Source organism: Sander vitreus, chromosome 22, assembly GCF_031162955.1.
Source record: "Sander vitreus isolate 19-12246 chromosome 22, sanVit1, whole genome shotgun sequence".
Classification (NCBI taxonomy): Eukaryota; Metazoa; Chordata; class Actinopteri; order Perciformes; family Percidae; genus Sander; species Sander vitreus.
Genome location: NC_135876.1, coordinates 17,579,813 through 17,601,819, shown reverse-complemented (window position 1 = coordinate 17,601,819; position 22,007 = coordinate 17,579,813). Strand labels below are relative to the sequence as shown.

The window sequence follows — 22,007 nt, the reverse complement described above, 5'->3', positions numbered from 1 at the left end:
TCATTTTCAGGTAGTTGTTGGAGTTTCTGCGGTCATCATTAAAGACGTGGATTATCTTCTACAGCAAAATGTGTCTGTTTTTTTGAAGAAAAACTTGAGATGAAAGACCTCGGTGCCCACCAGCCGCCGGATATTGTTATAAACCAAACCTCTGGTAAGAATAATCAGATTTAACGTGCAGTTGTTCTCCAGCAAAAAAATGGCTAACTGCAAGCTAGCTTGTCAGGGAAGAGGCTCTTTTTGCTTCCCGTGTGCCTTGTTAATTATTAAGAGGAGTGGTACATGGTCAAAATAGCCTTTTCAGGATCGCCAGCGTCTTTCTGAGAGGATTACCTAACACCAAAGCAGTAAAGTTGGACTTTGTAGAGCAAACATGACAGTAGCTACCCAAACTGACAGGGCATACAAAGTGAGGAGCATAACAGCACTTTGAGGAGAACAGGTATGCGCTCAGTGATTTTCACCTGTGTTAAACTTAGTGGGGAATTTGAAATAGCACATTATATCAAAGAGACATAAGAGTGCATCATAGAAAAGGCATACGTTTTGTGACGGAAAATACATAGATTTCTATCAAATAAGGCCTGTACTGTACCTTCCTCCACAGTGCTGCGGAGGAGGGTCTGGCTAGTTCACACAGCATTCCGGGATGGGAGAAAAACGTGCTCTGGTTTATTGCCATGTTTTTAAACCAATCACAATTGTCTTGGGCGGTGCTATGCAGCTGCTGCAAAATAGCCTCGGGAAGGAACTTGTTTTAGTCGTGCAACAGAAAACTCACCCTGCAGAGATGTGAGGAGCAGTTAACCATAGCCCTAGGGCTGGGCAATATATCAATATCGATATCGTGATATGAGACTGGATATCGTCTTAGATTTTGGATATTGTAATATCGTGATATGACACAAATGTTATCTGTCCCTGGTTTTAATGGCTGGATTACAGTAAAGTGATTTTTGAATTAATTTTTTTAATTTACCAGACTGTTCTAGCGTTTCTGTTATTTGCCTTTACCCACTTAGTTATTATATACACATCAATGATGATTATTTATCAAAAATCTCATTGTGTAAATATTTCTTTGTAAGCACCAATTGTTAACCCTACAATATCGCCGCAATATCGATATTGAGGTATGTGGTCAACAATATCGTGATATTAGATTTTTTCCATATCGCCCAGCTCTACATAGCCCTTATAAATCGACCAGAGTTTAAAATTCCAACAAAAAGAAAGCAGAAGGAAACATCCGGCTGAAAAGAAGGACATCCGGCGGAATTTCCGGTGGCAACGGACCAATTCCAGAAGTGGAACGTCGTGGATATAGACTACTGTACGAGGACCGATCATGCTTACTGTCATGCTTAGTCCCCCCCCCCCCAAGGGTCCATTCTGAGTCCGGAAAAACCCTGGTTTCAGGTTTTGGGTTCTAAACAAGTCAACACCAAACTTTCTCTTAATTATTAGCTTGAACTTGTATGAACAGGGTCACAGCATGAAAGATAGTGTGCATGGATGTATTTTGGACTAAAAGAGACCAATGAGAAAACAACTTAATTCATCTTTTTAGCTCATGCTTTTAGTTGGCTAGCCTGAGGGCATGTTGCTGGCTTTTTGTCATGAAGACACAACCAGTATTAATCAATTTATCTTAATCTGTTGATAAAAATACATGTTGAAGCAATGTTTTTGAGCCTAGTATTTGTAACATCATTGTGTAGTATTTGATATTTTACAGTTATCACATTTTGCCACTAGGTGGCAATGTTTAAATATGAGAAGAGCCACAAGTGCCTTGGATGTTGCTTTTACTGTGAGTCCATTTGTGTTTGCTGGTTTTGGAGAATGTTCAGGTAGAATATACGGTATAACTAATGCAAAGCTATGTATTTTAGATGCTCAGAATAATGTAGGTAATCTATTATGTGTAGCTGATTGATAAGATGGGGTTTTAGCTTCAAAAGCACTGATATTTTTTTTTTTTATTTTTTATTTTTTTAAGACTAAATCATCCCACTGAGATGTCTGTAGTACAAACATATCCTTCAGGGTGCAGAGTGAGACAGCCTTTGTTTTTATCCTGTGTATAAAGAGAGTAAAGAGCCAGTCACATCACCGTCACACCGAGGTATACAATGCCTAGTGCAGTGTAAGCAGTTGGGTGAGCAGAGAGCCAGGGCTGTGGTGTGTGGAAAATGCTAGTGGAGGCAGACAATGCACTGGTCCGAGGCCTGACCAGCCCTCAGAGGGACAGGGGTTGCCTCACTGCGACAACAGCCCCGTCTCCCTCCCTTCTTTTTCTTTTTTTGAGCTCCACAGCATGGGCTCGGGGAGGACGCTGAAGTTCGCCCTGTGCGAGGTGCTGCAGTTTGCAGGCCTGTGCGTGCCACTCTTCATCGTCATGCAGAGGTTCGCCGTCATCGTAGCAAAGGTCAAAACGTCTATGCGGCCCCCCGGAGATGGCAGCACGGCCTACTGGTTGATCGTGGCCTCCTCCATTGCCTATGTCACCTCCACCGCCCTGCTGGTCTGGGTACCCATGAAGTATATGGTCTTTGCAAAGAAGAAGTTTCTCATTGGGAGGAAGAAGTGGTGAGTTTCTCCTGAGGTCAGGGGCCTCAGAGGTTCTTAGCTGTGTATGGTCAGCAGCCGGGACGGCAGTGCAGCACTGTCTGAGATCTGACCAGCTGGTTTGTCTGTGGCTGGTTTAGACTGCACTAGGCTGATGAAAACCATGAGTTAGCAAGTCCTGCAACTGACTTTTGTCTTCCTTCCTAACTTCTTTCCCTTCCTTTGTCTTTGTATCAGGAGGCCTGTGGCGCTCGTATATGTGATCCTGTCCACATTGCCCTGCTTTGCATTTCTCATCGCCAGCTCTGAGGTACAACATGTTGTGGAGTGTTTGACATTTGTTTCATGTGTTGTATCAGTCTACCGGTACTCTGATTATGAACTTTGATCCTTATGTTGATACATTTGTAATAGATCCTTTTGTAGTTATTTTTGATGATTGCGTTTATCATCCAAACGAAGCTTCTTGGAACTTAAAAAAATACCCGCCACAACACAACATTTGGGACCTAAGTTATATAAAATGTTGGTGAGTGGAATCGCATTGCAAGGCATCTGTGAGTGGAATAAAGGTGATGATTTGCGAGGAACCTTTTGGTTCTCAGGGGATGAATATGGATAAGGAGCTACTGATAAGCAGCTTGGTTCCTCTTCCTGTCCAAACTGCCCTTGTCAAATCATCTGTCCATGAGGCACATTTTCACTTCCTCACTGGCTGCAGCCCAGATCCTATTTGCTGTTTTATGTGGCCCTTTCTAGAGCCCAAGCTGACCTTTTGGCCCTTTCTTATCTGGTGTATTTTACATAAGAGCCATAAATTTTGCTAAGATGACCAGATGTCTGCTTTGATCTGTGTCCTGTTGGTATGAAGTCCTGACTCAGGCAAATACCAGCGCTCCAAGTGATTTAGACCACTGACCCAGTACTAGAGGAGGTCAGACATCTATTTGTGAATGCTTGCAGGGCTCAACGCTAACTTTTTAAAGTGGTTGCCAGCTTGGCAACCAGGCATCAGCTTTTGGTTGCCGAAATTGACAATACGGTTGCAATGTTTTAAACTGCCTATATTTGGAGCAATTCATTTCTTATGTAACTATACCACACATTTTAATAATGTTGCCATATAATTTCCCATCCCTCTCAAATATGGGTGCAACAGATCACAAAACTCACGGATCGGATCAAGGTTTTGAGTCACAGATCGGATCAATTTTCGGATCAGCACAACAAAGGGGGGAATTTAAATGATTATAAAAAATTAAATAACAATAACTTTTAACAATAATGACTTATTTCACCAGAAAATTGCTGTTAAAATACGAGAACAGATGAGAAAAGAGTATTTTACAATAACTTTGAATGCACTACAAGGTTTACTAGTTTTAAGTAAATGCAACATTTTGTCCTTCACAGCAGTGACCAAGTGCTAGTTTGTCTTTTAGCTCATATCTTTAGCAGCAGACTGTTGTACGTCCCGCTGTTGGAATCCTCTACAGTGAAATACAGTCACACTTTTACACCGTTTACCTGTCAGCATTTTAACCGTGTTTAATCCAGTTACAACTGTAGCTAACGGTAGGCTAATGTTACCTGCTGCCAAGTGTAACGTGTTAATAGTGTTTACTAGCGTGACATGCAGCGATGTTTCTGTTGCCTTGTCTGTTTCGGAGCATCAGAGAGCAGGGCAGACATTTAAGTGACACCGTAACGAGGCACCAAATCTGCGTTGCCATTCTGTCCGGTAGATACCAGGCACCGGTGCCATATTAGCACCGTATTTTAACGTGCGGCGTTAACGTGAACAGAAAATTGCGTCAAGGCAAACGCGCATGTGTGGAAACTGGTCACACAGCAGCTGAAATGTTGTGTTGCGCACAAACATAGTGTTTACACTTTACAGAGATAACCAAATACAATATTGCCTTCTTTTGAAATACGATTTTCCAGGTTTGTAAATTTTGATTTGTTTTTATATATAAAAAAACCCCCACAAATATTGAAGAGGTGGTTGCCAAAGGGGGCAACCAGAGGCCATGAAACGGTTGCCAATTGACTCAAATCTGGTTGCCAAGGGCAACCGTTACTGTCGAGCCCTGGCTTGGTGCAGAGGTCCTTTTATTGTTGATGTCAATTGTAGGGTTCTATATTGATTGGAAGTGAGTAGGTAATCAGATGAAATGTTCTAGTATGTTGAATTTATGATTTTCTGGCTGTTTGCCCAGGTTCAGATAAATAACCACATGACACATGATACGTTCATGGAGCTCCCTGTATCACTAGTGCTGTTCTCTCTCATCTGTATTGACGTTGTGGAAAGGATACGCCACTGCAGACTGACCGGCCAGGGTGAGCGCCGCTCTCTGAACACATTACACAAATCACTAACCGAGTGCTTTAGATCCTGAACTTTCCCCTGCCAACTTCTATAGTGATACCAGCCCGGCTTTACATTACAGGAGCTTGGAGGCAACAAATACAGCCAACAGTTCTTTAAATAATTTATCCAGAACCATTTGAACTTCTTATTCTTTGACTCTGTGCCTGCAGTTGAAAAATATTGATACACCTGAGGAAATGAGCTGGACATTTGTTAGCCATTTCTTGTAACACAGTGCTGAACTGACAGAACTTCAGCAGTGTGTTCTAAAGGGAAGCATTGACGTGGTTTGAGTACATTTCTTGGAAAACCCAATCCTTTTGAGAATTTTCAACGTCAGCTGCCTCAGGAAGTTTTGGCTTCAACTACACAGCAGAATAATGTTTGCATTTTTACTATCACAAGATTTGGTGGTGGGTCTTTGGCCAAACAATATTCAAAATAAAATCATGATTCTTGTCTTGTTTGGCTAATTTTCAAAAACAACCCCACGGACACCAAACTACATGAAGATAAGCAACATATAAAAGGTATTTTCAGATTTGCTTTGCTCTGACTTTCTCTCCCCAGGTAATGACATGGAGAGAGATGCTGACATCCCCTCCACTGTCCTCACACATGTGGAACAGGTAACACCAGTCACACCTATCACTCCAGCTGCATCAGGGCCAGCTGTGCCCGGGCAAGCCAGGCCAAATCCTACGCCACCGGGAGCAAACCAGCACAATGACAGGAACCAGAACGGAGCAGGGGCTCGACCAGAGACCAACGGCACAGTCCTGGGGATACCAGGTAATCCTGGGAGACCATTTAGTATCTCTGGATTGAGCTCACAATCAGCGAGCACCACAGCGTACCGCATATCTCCGTACTCCTACACGGGTCCACTGAGATTCCTGTGTGCCAGCGATGCCCGAGCGGACATTTTTGTGGACAGCTTTATGTTCTGGATGGACACAGTAGAGATGGTGAGGGTGGCAGGACATCCCCTTGTCTACTACTCAGGCTGGGTGTTCCCCATCTACATCTTCAGCTACCTGTCTTGCCTGAGGGTGGTGGTCATGCCCCACAGCTCCCTGCTTCCCTCACTAGGAGTGGCCGTGCAGGACTTTCCCTTCTTCTTTGTGCGTGTTGGCCTCATTGCCTTCTTTGGCTTTGTCACACCCCTCCTCTATCTGATGAAGAACCTGCTGGTCTGCCTGGCCTTTGTCTATTTCAACTTCATGACCAGGCTGAGGGTCTTCAACACAGAGAGGATGTTCTTTTGAGACTAGCACTTCAGGCAAAGACAGAGCACATTAAAACGTATATTACAAGCAGTAGGTTGGCACAAAGGATGCAAAGATTCAGGAGGAGGTCGCACGAGCTGGCTTCATTAGTTCAAACTTAGTTAGAACTTAAGTGTTTACTAAGGGAAGATTCTCATATATATTGAGATTTGTTCCTAAATATTCACACCCAGTAACTGCCAGGTGTAACTGTTACAGCTAACTGAACCAACTAATAAAAATAACGTTAGTTGACACAGAAGAGATATTTTGTAAAATGCATGATGGTACTTTTCACAGGCCAAAAGGGAGCTCTTAGGCAATGTTTTCCCATATAATATGTCAAATGACTGTTGTGTTATGTATTATTTACCTTTATGTTCAAGCATACTTTTTTTACCCCTCAAAACCCCTCACTCTCACCAAGCATGGCACTTTGGGAATGTACCTGTAATGTAATTTGAGAGTTTATAGCCGATTTCTTTTCTACCATCATAAAGTGCAGTGAATATGTAAAAGCATAAATACATGTTGTTTAGATTAGGTTTTTCTTTGCTAAGTTATATTTACAAAAGAGAAACAAAGTGTGAGTTTGTATCATTGATACATATATTTTGGTAAGATTAATAAAGACAACCATTTAAATATATGTTTTAAGTTTCAGTAGTGTGATTTATCATGTATGCAGAATGTTTTAGACCTCAAATCAAACGTTTTACACAGGAATTCATCTCTCATTTCTTCCCAATCACTCCCCATAAGAGCAGGTTTCCTGTCATTATTCTGCAAAACATTCTCATCACATGCCTTCCCGCAATCCTACATTGTCCGGAGCACAAGAGCACAATAGCGCTGACAGCTAGAAGACAGTGTCAATACACCTGTAAAATCTGATGCAATTCAAAACAACAGCCCTGCAAAAAACATACTACCTTTTGTGAAGGTAATCATTTTCAGGGTGGGTCAAAATGCCATGAAAAAAAGAATGCAGTTAATTACAATGATGAGGTTAAACAAGATATTTATTGCTGGGCTGTTTGCATAAAATTGTACGTGTATTCATAATATTACGTCCACTTTCCAGTATTATGATAATTCTCTTGTACTGACGCTTGTTCTATGCCTATTGTAAGAAGATCACTTTGCCAATTTAATTTATTCACTTCAAATGTAATCTGTGGTTCCTTAACCTACCAGAACCCACTTCTATTTAATCTTGTGTAATTTGTATTCCGACTGATCTGATCATTTCTGCTAATGTGTACTTCTGTCTCACATCTTAACATTCAACCCTCTCAGAAAACAACTTGGCAAAGCATGCATTTTGCGCTTTTCTTTTGTACATGTCATGCTACACCTCATCATTGTTTATTTGCTCTAATCAGTATTTTTTTATATTAATAATTGATCAATTGACTGTAATGTGAAAGGTGTCACTCGTAGGGACAAACCGGCAGAGAATTATTACCTAATTCTGTAGTTCCCTTCAGTTTTACTAACCCTTTTCAGTCTGGTTTAAATCATTGTTTTGGTTTTCTGGCCCACTTTCATCAACCCAGTTTCAAGCCAGTAGCGCGCAGTGAAAATAATTTGATAAACCGACTGTACACTACCTTCTACTAAACTACTACTGCTCAGCACCAAATAACAAAAGAAAGACAATGTTTGCGATTAGCTTGTGAAAATAGTTGAGCATTTAGCAGCTAAAGAGACAGATATTTCCTTTTAGGAGTTGGGTGAAACAGAGCTAAAAAAAGAGAGAATATTGGATATACACGACTCCAAATGCTCCGTATCTGCTGGATATATAAAGACAAATTTGTTTGCTTACACATTCAACAACTTTATAAGGTCCTATTATGTCAATATTGTGTTTTTAACTTGTTCTTCTGCCTCCAAGTGGACAAAAAATCCATTAATGCAACTTTACATTAGGAGTTTTATCTTATTTTGATTAGTAAAAATACAAAAAACCCTAAAAAATGAAAGGCATAATGGATGCATTACTTACATTCAACTCCAAATGTTTGTTTTCTCTTTGAAAATATGATTAATTTTACGTGACGAGTGAGCTAGAAAGCATTTAGAGAGCTCAAACGCTTTGCTAAGGCTGCATAATTGGTACGTTCAATTGTTGGCAAACATTTACATCCTGTCAAATGTAGGTTTCAGTCAATAGATGTTCATTAGAACATACAACTTGTGTTATATTTTACTACATTTTTTGGTTTAATTCTGCATTGTCCTTACAAAGCACAGGTATCTCACAGGTACGTGTCTGCATCCCAGTTGTCTGCACCGTTGCTGGGCATCCCTGCAGTATGAGGCCAAATTGGTCAGATCCACTCATCCACTCCACTCATTTCCCCCAATAGGAAGCAGGATTTCCTCCTGTCCTCTCTTTCTAGTGACTTGTATCACCACTGCACTCCTTACCCGAATCCCCGTGGACCTCCTGGGTGCTACTATCCCACGAAAACCTTCATATCAGCAAAGTACCTGCAAACCTCATTTAATCCTCATCTACTCTGGCCGGGTAATTGTGAAACTGTCACATTTCTGATTTAGATTAGAATCTCCTGAAACGTTTTCAAAGCCAGTTTTGCTGAATGACATCTGCTCTCTCGCACAGATTTAGCATAGACAGAAGAGCTATTTATAAAAGATCAAAAATCTTAGATAAAGGCAATATACTGAAAGCCTGCTTGGATAAATAAATTCCCAAAATCCATCACCCGCTTCCACTTTTGCCTTTGATTTATTAAAAATAGAATTAGTGTCCTATCCTGCTGACACCTTGAGTTGTCTTGAAGCTATCACCGGTGACTTTTTTTTTCTTGTTAAATAGTGAGATGAGATTGCTTGCGTCCCACTTCCTGCCTTCCTTTCCTCTGCCAAAGAAAATGATGTGGAAGCTCATGGAAATTGCTGTTGTTTGACCAACCTTAGCTACCCATGTGACAGGATACCCATCAGTGTGATTAAGAGGGGAAAGCACCATGTCTCTGTGTCATTGTTGCTCCATGTCCCACACCTTAGCACACAGCAGACTCCTTCTCTCATGACTGCAAAACTCTCCTGCAACCTCATCCAGCACTGAGTGTAAACTATACACTAAGGATAATGCTACCCTGTTCAAATGTCGCTGTGGTCCTCTGTCTCCTGCAAGTCCTCTGCATTACTGCAGACATAGGTACGTACCCTTGACACATTTTCTGTCTATTCAACTTGGCTGTGAGTCAAATTATGAGAGTAATCGGATTGTGAATTAATTAGTTTGAAGCTGTTCTGTTCTGCTCCAGACAGTGGCTCCTTCCTGATCTTCAACGAGAACCACAACAAGTGCATAAAGGTGGACAGTGCCACCTCCATCACGGTGGCCCCCTGTGATCCTCATGCCAAAGCACAGCAGTTTCGTTGGGCCTCCGAATCGCGCATCCTCAGTCTGTCCCTCAAGCTCTGCCTGGGGGCCACAGAGATTAAAGACTGGGTGAAGGTGCTCCTCTTTGAATGTGATGAGAATAGTGAGCTCCAACACTGGCAGTGCAAGAATGAGACCCTCTTTGGCCTAAAAGACCAGGACCTGCACTTAAACTGGGGCAACCGCAATGAGAGGAACATAATGATCTACAAAGGCTTAGGGCTCTGGAGTCGCTGGAGGATATTTGGCACCCGGGGTGACCTTTGTTCAAAGGGGTTTCAAGGTAGGAATTGTGGGGACACAATCCATTTTAACAAAAGACAAAGCACCAATAGTATATACTGTAGAATCTTATCTTTGGAAAGGTTGGAAGGGTGTTTCAGAAAGTCCTGCCAAAGTGTTTGTCGTGTAGAATCTTCCCATGCTGGAGATTGTTCTTCTTGTGATTTCTACCATGTAGACCAAGTAATCTATGGCTGTAGATTAAAAGTCATTTTGAATGTAAAGAAAGGTCTGTTCAAGTGATGGACTTAAAACAACCCTAAAAACAACTGTTTTAAAATCAAATCATAATTGAGAATTCATAATTGATTATTCATTGATCATATTCAGTTTGGCTTTTAATAGATTTCATTCTGCACACAAAAAGACAATCACATCAGACCTCAATTTACTAAAAGAGCAGGTTGTGGTCCTGATGCTTCGTTAGCTTAGTTGTGGAAAACTCTACACTCTTCTGAGTCTGGACATAGTTATTTACCCGAAGAGGCAGTATGTTAAAATGAAATACAGGCATCATAACAAGTACAAAGTGGTGGTGCTTAAACTGAGGAGTGAGTGCCAATATCAAGCATATTTGATACAAGGGGACTCATCAGGACAAGTGCAGCAACGACATCCTGTAAAATCTGTAGTCTGACTGTCAAACTTCAACCCACCTGTGACTCAACTTAAACTACTGTAGTCCTGTCTGTAAATGAGAGCTATCCAACAGATCTACCTACAGTTGAGCATTTACGTCAAGAGCTGCAGATGGGCAGCCAATTAGTAAAACAAATGGAAAAAAAAATGTTACTGATTAGAAATATATTACAAATGGTACACTAGTTATTAGCATATTAGCAAAAAGCCAAAAGTCTTTGGACTATCCTGTCTGTACATTATACACCTCATCTACTCTGTACACAATGGTAGTGTATCTAGTAGTCGACAATAGTGTGCTTCCGAATTTGTGGCTGTTTTTCACCATATCACCAGTCTTGTGCACAAAGTAAGGTCCATGTGTGTTGGAACTGGAGTTGCAAGCCAGGCTTTCTCGCCCAACATCCGTGGACAACCTCGCTAATGCTCCTATGGCTGAATGGGAGAACAAATCCCTGGCCAGGTTCCAAAATCTTGTAAAAATCCTTCCCAAACAGTGGCTGTTATAGCATATATATCTCACAGCTGGGTGTATTCATCAAGTGTCCACATACTTTTGTCATGTCTATCTAGTAGGTTGCTGATTTGCTGACTTTGCATGTTTTATTTTGCTAAAGATATTTTTTTTTATTATGTTTAACGTCATGGTCTGTGTCTCCTCAGAGGTTTTCACGATAGGAGGGAATGCCTTTGGAGGCCCCTGTCAGTTCCCATTTAAATTTGAGGAGAAGTGGTTCGCTGAATGCACAAAGGAAGGTCGCTCAGATGGACAACTGTGGTGTGCAACAGAGAGAGATTACAATAAAGTGAAAAAGTGGGGCTTTTGTCCCACCGGAGGTAAGAAACATCCATATATATCAACGAAGAGACTGTGTTGCACAATTTTATGAAGAATTCTGTTTATCAAACCATGCAGAACTATGTTATTTCTCTAAGTGCTATCATTAAAGAGGTCAGTGGTGACAGGTCTGCTTTCTGACCCCCTCTTCTCCCCCAGCAGCAAAACACTACCACTTCCTCTCATGAGTTGTCAACACAGCACTGTCCTTGTTTTCCTCTTCTCACAGGCCTGTTTTTCCCCTGACGTTGCTCTAAAACTTGAGCAGGAAAGGCACAGAAAAAGAAAGGGAGCTCACTTTTACTATTGTTTTTTTATGAAACACAACACAGTCCTAGACAAGGGCGTAGAAGATGTTCCTCATTCATCTATTTTTACAGTTTTTAGACACTTATTGTCAGTGTTGTGACCAAGTCATCTTTGCCCAAGTCTCAAGTAAGTCCCAAGTCATTTGGTCCAAGTCTCAAGCAAGTCTCGAGTTATTATTTTTTTTGGCAATTCAAGTCAAGTAACAGGTTATGTCAAGTCAAGTAAGGTCGAGTCCTTAGTTAAGGCAAGTCAAGTCCCAAATCAAGTCACCTTTTTCATCTTGCGTGACATTTTTAAATCCAAAAGTGATTACTCGTGGCACAGACGCAGCCATTGTGGTGGTCTGGTCCGACTGAAGGCTTCCTCAGGGGTCTTTGATGTTAGGTGTTGCCATAGCAAGGAGTTTGACTGACAGCCCGTCATCCAATCATGACAATGACATACCAGGAAGCTTTTTGAGTCGTCCAATCATAATTCACAGTTTGCGCTGCTGCGGCTGCATAGCATAATTGATAGTTAGACAGAAACGTGACGACATTAAATTATATTAGTTTATATTTAACAGCTAACATTCAAACTTATGACTCGAGTCGACTCAAGTCAAAGTCTCAAGTCCACATCTCTGCTTATTATCTTTAAAATCCATTCAGGTCAACAGGTTTTAGATTACTTTTACTTCATGTAAATAATTTCCCTCAGTTTGATCATTTGTGTTTCTACCATAATGAAGTATCCTCAGGTTGGGACACTGACCCAGTCACAGGGGTTCAGTATCAGAGGAACGCACAGTCAGCGTTGACCTGGCATCAGGCCAGGAAGAGCTGCCAGCAGCAGGGAGCCGACCTTCTTAGCATTGTAGAGCTACATGAGCTGTCATACATTTCAGGTACAATGTCAACCTTGTATAAGTTATCTATACAAAACAATGTTATATTATTGAACTTTAACTGCATTATTATGTTTGGGTTGACGTAGGGTTGACAAATGTGTTGGGAACATCTCTGTGGATTGGACTGAACAGCTTGGATTTTGAGAGTGGATGGCAGTGGAGCAACGGAAACCCGTTCAGATATTTAAACTGGGCCCCAGGTTAGTGAAAACATAATAAACTGTGACAGGAGCAGAACGTTATTGTATGTAATGTGACCGGCTGCATGATAACAGTAAGCTTCTTGAATGATTACATATTTACAGCTGGTGTTACAAATGCTCTCATAAATTATCAATGAATTATTACATTAAAAACAAATGATACATGGATTGATGTTTCCAATAGGCCATCCCTCGTCAGACCCCGGGCTCACCTGTGCAACCCTAAATGCTGCAAAAGCCTCAAAATGGGAGAGCAGTGCATGCACCAAGAAACTTGGTTACATTTGTCGCAAAGGAAACTCTACCAGTCTGCCTCCACCACCAAGTAATACAATATAATTCCAAATGGTCTGGCTTATTATTAGAGTGAGTCTTAGTAGTACAAACCAAATATGTTCACATCTTTTTGGTTTCTATCCACAGTCAAAGACCAGCCCAGCTTCTGTCCCAGTCACTGGGTTCCATATGCAGGTAACTGTTACTACCTGCAGAGGAGTAAAAAGATGTGGAAGGACGCTTTGGCTGCGTGTCACAAAGAGGGTGCAGATTTGGCCAGCATAAACAGTATAGAAGAGCAGAGCTTCATAATATCTCAGTCTGGATACTGTAAGTGTGCAAGTTTTCGAATGATTTGTTGGTTTTTAAAATAATCATCTATGCTAAAAATGATTGATTTTGGAAGCCTTTGATATTAGAGAACGTTTTAATTTTAAAGGAATAGTTTGACATTTTGGGGAATATGGGTATTTGCTTTCTTGCCAAGAGTTAGATAAGAAGATCGATACCACCATCATGTCTGCACGGTACATGTGGGGCTACAGCCAGCAGCAAATTAGCTAAGCTTAGCATGAAGACTGGAAACAGGGGGAAACGGATAGCCTGACTCCGTCAAAAAGTAACACAATCCACCTACCAGTACAGCACAAACTGAAGGGTAAAAATGACATGTTATGTGAAGTAACTTCGTTAAGTCTCTGTTGGTTTTTTGGCAAACTCACAGTGTCAACAAGACTCCGAGAACTTAAGCAACTGCTCCGGGAAAGGAAATAATGCGGCACATCACTAGCCATAAAACCCCAGTGTGAAGTTTTTACACTTTTACAATTGTAGTAGTGATTAAACTAATGAAATGTGCTGTGTCTATTTGTGAGCTTTAGAACTGCTGGTAAGTGGATTTTTTAAATGTGATTTTTTTTTAACCTTTGGACAGAGCCAGTCTACCTGTTTCCCTCTGTTTCCAGGCTAAGCTAAGCTAAGCTAAGCTAATCAGTGGCTGGCTGTAGCTTCGAATTTAGGAGAGTGGTATCGATTTTCTCATCTAACTCTCTGCAAGAAAACAAACAATTGTATTTCCCAAAATGTCAAACTATTAATCTAAAGAATAACAAAACTAAATACAGAAGAGAATAAATGTTACTATACTCTTTGACCACATTAACATCTACATGTGCATTTGAAACCCTCAGTGTCGACAGATGTCCTCTGGATTGGCTTGAATGATCAGAGGAACCAGATGCTGTTTGAATGGTCCGATCACGCCCACGTTACCTTCACCCAGTGGCAGACTGGTGAGCCATCTCATGCCACCAACCTCCAGGAAGACTGTGTCCTCATCAGAGGAAAGGTAACAAATGCAAAAGGTGATGAATGCAATGATAATACCAGTGGTGCTGTTCTTATCTGCTGAATGTGGCCCATACAGGACGGGAGGTGGGCTGACCACATGTGTGAGAAGACGTATGGATACATCTGTAAGAAGAAGGCCTCCACTAAACCAGCTGAAGGCGCCCAAGAGGAAGCCAACCCAGGATGCAAACTTGTGAGTGATGTTTAAATAGTGAGTGTAATTATACAACAAGCATTTATCAGATTTTGTCTCACTGTGTTTATTTCTTTATCATCTCAAGGGCTCAATCAGGTTTGGTTCTTATTGTTACAATATTGGATCTGAGACAAAAACCTTCGATGAGGCAAAGCTGGCATGCTCAGAGGCTGGCGCTAACGTGGTGGATGTGGCTGATAGGTATATTTTCTTATTTATGTCGTGTTTACGTCAAATTTACTCCTGACACACCTGTTTTTATGGTTTTTCAATCGCTTTGATCCCCTTAAAAGTATTAACAGGAGTTGAATGCTTTTTCTTTTTGCTTTGTGACATCTAAAAGTGAAGATTAATTTCCATTAACCATCTAATCAATAAATCTCAGGCTTTATTTTGAAATGATTTTATTGCTCACCTTTCTGCTTTTATATGTTTTCATGCAGATATGAGAATGCCTTCTTGGTCAGTTTGGTGGGTTTGAGACCAGAGAAGTATTTCTGGACAGGTTTTTCCAACACAGACGACATAAACACTTTCAAGTGGACCACCAGAAGAAAAGTCACATTCACTCATTTCAATGTGGGCATGCCAGGTACAGCACACTTCTCTTCAGCTTTGCATGTGTGCTTCCTTTTCATTTTCATAGTGTATTATGCAGCAGGTTATACAGCAGCATGTACTGTTTATGTCTCATGTTGGCATGCTAATGTTAGCATTTAGCTCAATGAACCTCTGTGCCTATACGTTTAGCCTCACAGAGCATTGTCTGTAGATTTTTTGTCATTTGTCGTTGTATCTTTTCTGTTATTATCTTTTCTTCCTCCCCATTACTTTTTTACTCCATAACACCTTTCTTGATCGTAATATTTGTTCGTAACCTTTACATCTTTGAGCTCAGTTTATCAACATTTTTTCCCATTTCATTTGATGTGTTTAATAAAAGACAGAAAACAAGGATGTGTTGCCATGACAACTGGGATTTTTGCTGGATTATGGGATGTTGTCAGCTGCAGCAACAAGGAGAAGTATATCTGCAAGAAACGAGCAGAGGGTGTTCATGTGACAACAGTCCCACCCACCACCCCGGCCCTGAGCTGTGAGTCTGGGTGGACCCCCGCTGCCAAGAGGAACGTCTGCTACAAAGTAGGAGGACAAACTGAACTAATCTGTGTTGCAATTTTAAGTACATAACACTCAACACATTTTCTTTTTCACTCATTAAAAAGATTTACAAAAAGTCAGCGAGTCTTAGGAAGACTTGGCATGAAGCGCAGGACTTCTGCAAGGCCATTGGTGGAGACCTGATGAGCATACACAGTATGCAGGACCTGAGCAACGCTCTGTATGTTAGCTTGACAGCTTGTATATGTCAGAATTCATATTATGCTTATCAACCATTCAAGTAATCAATACTGGTGTTTTCTGCTGTCATAAAGGTTTCATTCCTCTGACCCAGCCTGGATTGGCCTCAGCCTTGGTACCAATGCAGGTTTTGAATGGTCCGATGGGTCGCCTGTATGTAGCATTTCTTTGTTGTTACAAAAAGCTTTACTCCCTGTTATTCTCAACCCTGGCCTAATTACGTGTGTTTCCCCAAACTGTTTTCAAGTTCGACTTTGAGAACTGGAACTTTGGGGAACCAAACAACCACAATGACAACGAACACTGTGCAGAAGTCCACTTTTACTACGGGCGTCACTGGAATGATCGGCACTGTGAACACTACAGTGACTGGATCTGCCAGATACGCAAAGGTAACACGAACCGTTCTCATCATAGAGCAGGCGTCTACATAGAGCCATGGGGCGACCTCTAGCTCACCCGGTAGAGTGTGCCCCCCATGTAGACTCCTTGGCAGCGGCCCGGGTTAAAATATCCTTGGTGCATGCCATCCCCTCTCTCTCTCTCTCCCCCCTTTCCTCTCTAACTGCACTATCTAATAAAATTAAAAAAACGCCCGAAAAATAATCTTTAAAAAAGAAAGTTTTGTTGCGTTAGTTAGAGTTATGTGATGTTAAAGTACAGCTTTGCCCTCATGTTCAAACTCTTTCTTCATGGTTCTTGTACTTTCAGGTGTGACTCCCAAACCTGAGCCTGTCATAGTTGCACCAGGTAAGTTTAAGCAGTGGCCTCTCCCCGAAACAGCCCCAGTTTTATTTCCTTGATTTACTGAGCAAAAATCTTTCTGTTTCACCATTTTCTTCTTTAATCATGCTAGCGCCTCTAGGGATGACAATCCGGTCTGTCGGTCCACCACTTTGGTACCGACTAAAATATCTCAATTATTACGAATTGCCATTCATTTTGTACAAACATTTATGGTTCCTGAAGGATAAAACCTAATGACTTTGGTGATCCCCTAACATAAAAAAAATATCCTTTACATTGCTTTATGACTAAATACTTGCTAAACATTGTTAGCATGCTGACATTAGCACCGCTGTGTGTAAGTACTGCCTCACAGAGCTGGTAGCATGGCTGTAGACTTTTAGCCTTGTTTTTTTACCATTAATCCCTAATAGTGTGTCTGTGGGATATCTGATAACAGTTTGTTCCCTTTACAGTATACAACACCACAGAAGATGGCTGGATAATATACAATGACACACAGTATTTCATCAACAATGACAAGTTAGACATGGAAGCTGCTAGAGCCTTCTGCAAAAAGAACTTTGGTGAACTTGTGGTCATCACAGGGGAGAGTGAGAGAAAGTTCCTATGGAAACAGGCAAGAAATTCAGATTTTTGTTTTTTACCAAAGCATAAAAATGTTTAACATTGAGCATGTATTTTCTCAAAAAAAATCATCTGGTGCCAAAAGTATTGAAAACCTTGTGTGTAACAATTGTTTTGTATTCAATGTAATGTCTCTCTTTCCATTATGTTCCAACAGATAGCGAAAGGCACAGAAGGACAGTACTACATTGGCCTGACAGTGAATTTGGATAAGTCATTTAGGTAAATCAGACATTTAGGCACATTACTACTGTAAGAGGTACACTGAGTACTTTCCATTAGCCATCCATCAAAGTCTATTCTGAAATTTTAAACAAACCACAAATACAGATGTTTTTTTTTTCTTATTAGTGACGTCTTGTTCATGATCTTCTTCCCATTTTCAGCTGGCTGGATGGCACCCCTGTATCATACACCGCATGGGAACAGAATGAGCCCAACTTTGCTAATAATGATGAAAACTGTGTGACTTTATACAAGAACATGGGTGAGTCTAACACTCCATGCTGCGTTTGTTTCATAAATATTAGCTCGTCCAACCTAATCATTTATTTCTTTTGATTATTTAATGATTGTTATCTGTAAACTTTGCAAACATAGGGTACTGGAATGATATTAACTGTGGTATGGAGCTTCCTTCTATTTGCAAAAGAAGCAGTAATTTTATTAATACAACAATGGCCCCAACCACTATTCCTAAGGGAGGATGCGCACCAGAGTGGCTCGCTTTCCAAGGAAAGGTAATGATGTATAACTGCACAGATTACAATTCTGAAACTCTGCATAATATGCGTTGATGAAGACAAAGAATTCCTCTTACTTTCAGGAGATTCAACTCTGTACTTAAATCTGTTCTGGGAAAATGTGCTCCCATTTTTTTCACACTGGTTACCGCCTGTCCCTTTGCTTGTTATTCACACACAGTGCAAATTCATCTTGTTTACACAGTGCTACAAAATAGTTGTGGGGGATGACAAGAAGAACTGGCAGGAAGCCAGGACGGACTGCTTAAACCAGGGAGGAAATCTGGTTTCTATCGTCAATGAGAGAGTGCAAGGTGAGCGTTTTCTTTTTCGTTGTCTGTAAAGGTTACATGTCATCGTGCAGTGATGTAAATAACCCACGATTTTAGGGAGTTAAATAATACGTTTGTCTTCTTTTCAAGCATTCCTTACAACGCAGATACTGAGATACAAAGAGGACTTCTGGATCGGCATGAATGATGTCAACTGGGAGATGCACTTTGTGTGGACGGATGGCAAAGGCATTTCATACACCAACTGGGCAAAAGGGCATCCAACAACAGTTCCTAATGGACGTTATTCATTTATGTCTGAGGTTATTCCAATGTCAACTTCTATATCCAAAGCTATTTCTGTCCAACTTTCTCTCTCCTATAGTTTAATTCAACAAGGTCATATTCTCGCAGACTATTTGCAATGAACTGTAAAAAAGCATGAAAGATAACATTCTAGAAAAATCATTAGATAACCTGTCATCTTTACCATGTGTATTCTAACCTCAGACATTTAAAATGTCTAACTAATGTACTTGTACCGTACTTTCTGCCTGATAGTCGTTCGACTGTGTGATGATGGTGGGCAGTATCACAAAAATAAAGGGATTCTGGAAGGTGGAAGACTGTGACTCAAAACATGGCTTCATCTGTAAAAGAAACATTGGTGAGTAACATTTTTAGCAAAGCCACATTATCACGAGTTCTACTGACATACAGTAATTCATTGTCAAGCATTGTGTAAATACTAACTAGGGACAACATCAGTTTAACATGTTGTGTTACAGAGTTTTTTTTCAGCTGAATGATTTGTTTCATGATGCTTCTTGTTTACACAGATTCTCAGATTGTAGTCCCAGCCACAACTGTGTTACCAAAGGCTTTCTACAAACTTGGCAATGACTCCTACAAACTGGTGGCCCAGAAGATGAGATGGGATGAGGCAAGGCGGCAGTGCCAAGCAGACGATGCAGATCTGGCCAGTATCCTGAACCCTGTCACCCAGGCATACATCACCTTGCAGATTTCCAAGCACAATGAGCCTGTGTGGATCGGCCTCAACAGCAATGTGGTAAAGAACTCTACCTGTACCAGGATTTGAAATTGAGACCTTTCAACTTCCACTAATGCAACTAATGTTTTTTTTCACAGACTGGTGGGCGGTTCCAGTGGGTCGATAACTGGCTGCTGTCTTATAGCAAATGGGGCACCAGTGAGCCTAAAAACAACTTTGGCTGTGTGTATATGGACGTGGACAAAACATGGAAGACTGCACCATGCACCAATACCTACTATTCCCTTTGCAAGAGGTCACAAGGTCAGACATTTCCTCTATTCCTGCACTATATACTGCACATAACCAAACACTAAGCATGGATAACAATGCAGTCTCCTGTCTCTTTTTCAGACATAGCACCCACAGAGCCCCCACAACTCCCCGGAAACTGTCCAGAACCAAAGAAACGGAAAACCTGGATACCTTTCAGAGGCCATTGTTATTCCTTCCTCAGCTCAGTGGTCGACAACTGGGCCCATGCCTCAGTTGAATGTCTGAAAATGGGTATGTTTTGAAGACTTTTCACTAATAAATTATTAAATAAAATTATGTTATGCAATCTTGACAGTATGCTATTGTTCATCAGGTGCTTCTCTGGTGAGTATTGAGGACCCTCAGGAGAGCCAGTTCATACAACAGAACCTCGAGCTTCTGCAGGACGGTGCCAAGTCCTTCTGGATCGGCCTTTATAAGACTCATGAAGGTGAGCATGTCTTGCAATTCCTTTTTCCATTGTATGAAAACCTGAAATTGTGAGTTTCCTTTGGTGTAAGTGTTCTCTGGGCACCAATCTGAATACATTTTCAAAATAGGTAAACAGTAAATTTAGGCTAAATTTAGTCTTTGGGCACTTGGGACTACTTTTTTTTTCTACGTTTAATTATATTTTAGGGGGAAAAAACAAAGACTAAATATAGTATGATCAAAAAATGTCTGTATCTTAGAACCTACAAGGAGCAAAATCAAGTATTTGGTATCTAACAAGTTGAATATCAAAGACATTCACACATATGGAGTGTAAAAAAATATACCATATGAAAGACATTTAATAAACACATTGTTAGTGTTTTTCCTCATTTTTCAAATTCAATTCTGACTTTTGACTATTGATACAATTGTGATTTGTTTTCATGTGATCTAAAAATGTCAAAGTTGAACTGTTAGATACCTGCTCAAGACTCAAGACCAATCAGAACAAGTGGCATTTTTCCCTTAAATATATTCTTTGGGCACAAGTGGATGAACGTAACAAGCGTCCTTGTTTCAGGTGAGTGGATGTGGATTGATAACAGTGTTGTGGACTACGCCAACTGGAAATCAGAGATGCCAAAGTCAGAATCATGTGTGGACATCGATTCTGACAGTGGGCAGTGGAGTACAAACAGCTGCAGCAGATACAGGTCTTACATCTGCAAAACAGCCAAAGGTAAATTTAATCTGCTGTTATGTAGCCTACAGTGGTTTTAATTTGATCCATCAATCACCTTATTTGAATATTTCTCTTTTCTCAGTTATTACACCTACAGAAAAGCCCCCATCTGTTGGTAAGTTATTTTAACTAAGATATTAAATATGTTTCAAACTCCAGTTATGCCCCTGTTAATACTTCTATATGTTTGCCTCCTCAGCCCACGTCGTTAAAGAAGCTTCTCATGGGTCTGCTGGCATCACTGTGGCTGTAGTGCTAGTTGTAATCGCCGTAGTTGGACTCGGTGCCTTCCTCCTTTTCCGTAAACGGATAACCACCCCTGTCTTGGGAGAAAGCACCTTTGACAACAAGTTATACTTCAACAATCCAATCCGAGCCCATGTAGACACCAAGGGTCTGGTGGCCAACATAGAGCAGAATGAACAAGCATAGAAACGCGAGATCAGTGGTAATCAGCACTGTGAACATGATATGATTATGGTTTCATACTTTATTTTGGCTCACTTAACTGGGAACTGAATCTCCATCAAACCCTGTAGTGTTTTACCATTTAAAGAGGACAGGATAATGATTCATAATTATTATATAATAATTCATACAAGCACTGGCACTGCACTAAGTGAATTAGGGAGAAGATAATATAAGTGAGAATTTTACAACACATTTTACATGATTATGTGATTTGTGAAATGTGTACATTTTATGTTTTACTTATCCACCAATCAGATCAAGATTTTGAACATTTGTAGTGCAAGATCCATTTAAAAATCAAGAGAGGGTGAAGATTATTCAGACAATTATCAGATTTTTCTCAACTGGGTTTCTTGTTATTATTCTCCATGGGCTGCTCATCAGCCTATTTCTGGCTTACGACATTGTAAATAGATGCTCAATAAAATAAATGAAAGAAACAAAACTGAATTGTTCTCCTTTTTTTGCACTTTTTTCTTCTGATAGACCAAAAACAGAGCAACAACTGTGATAAGATGCATTAAGACATACCTGTAAGTGACAGAAACAGTTTTTATAAGAAAAGAAAGAAACATAGAGGTGACGATCACAAAATGTTTAATGGACACGAGTACTGGCACTATTAGCTACTAATAGCATGCTAACATGCTCACAATGACAAAGCTAACATGCTGATGGTG

The 22,007-nt window shown here is 40.7% G+C and overlaps 2 protein-coding genes across 2 annotated transcripts; both read left to right on the top strand.

Annotated features, from left to right (window-relative positions):
* The first annotated feature begins 2,320 nt into the window (after positions 1-2,320).
* Positions 2,321-6,216, top strand: LOC144537433 (transmembrane protein 236). The gene is made up of 4 exons (XM_078281166.1): positions 2,321-2,592; positions 2,809-2,881; positions 4,794-4,917; positions 5,519-6,216. Exons 1-4 carry the CDS (start codon positions 2,321-2,323, stop codon positions 6,214-6,216), a joined length of 1,167 nt encoding a protein of 388 aa, XP_078137292.1.
* A 3,001-nt stretch (positions 6,217-9,217) lies between these two features.
* mrc1a (mannose receptor, C type 1a) lies at positions 9,218-21,766 on the top strand. The gene is made up of 30 exons (XM_078280411.1): positions 9,218-9,409; positions 9,519-9,920; positions 11,222-11,395; positions 12,436-12,591; positions 12,681-12,794; positions 12,982-13,122; positions 13,221-13,403; positions 14,264-14,421; positions 14,500-14,616; positions 14,705-14,820; positions 15,063-15,211; positions 15,563-15,762; positions 15,846-15,961; positions 16,056-16,134; positions 16,229-16,373; positions 16,693-16,731; positions 17,184-17,347; positions 17,513-17,577; positions 17,742-17,842; positions 17,956-18,095; positions 18,304-18,412; positions 18,521-18,693; positions 18,932-19,037; positions 19,210-19,442; positions 19,523-19,688; positions 19,779-19,931; positions 20,014-20,130; positions 20,695-20,853; positions 20,939-20,971; positions 21,056-21,766. The coding sequence occupies exons 1-30, from the start codon at positions 9,340-9,342 to the stop codon at positions 21,286-21,288; spliced, it is 4,311 nt and encodes a 1,436-aa protein (XP_078136537.1). The 5' UTR covers positions 9,218-9,339; the 3' UTR covers positions 21,289-21,766.
* The last annotated feature ends 241 nt before the right edge of the window (positions 21,767-22,007 follow it).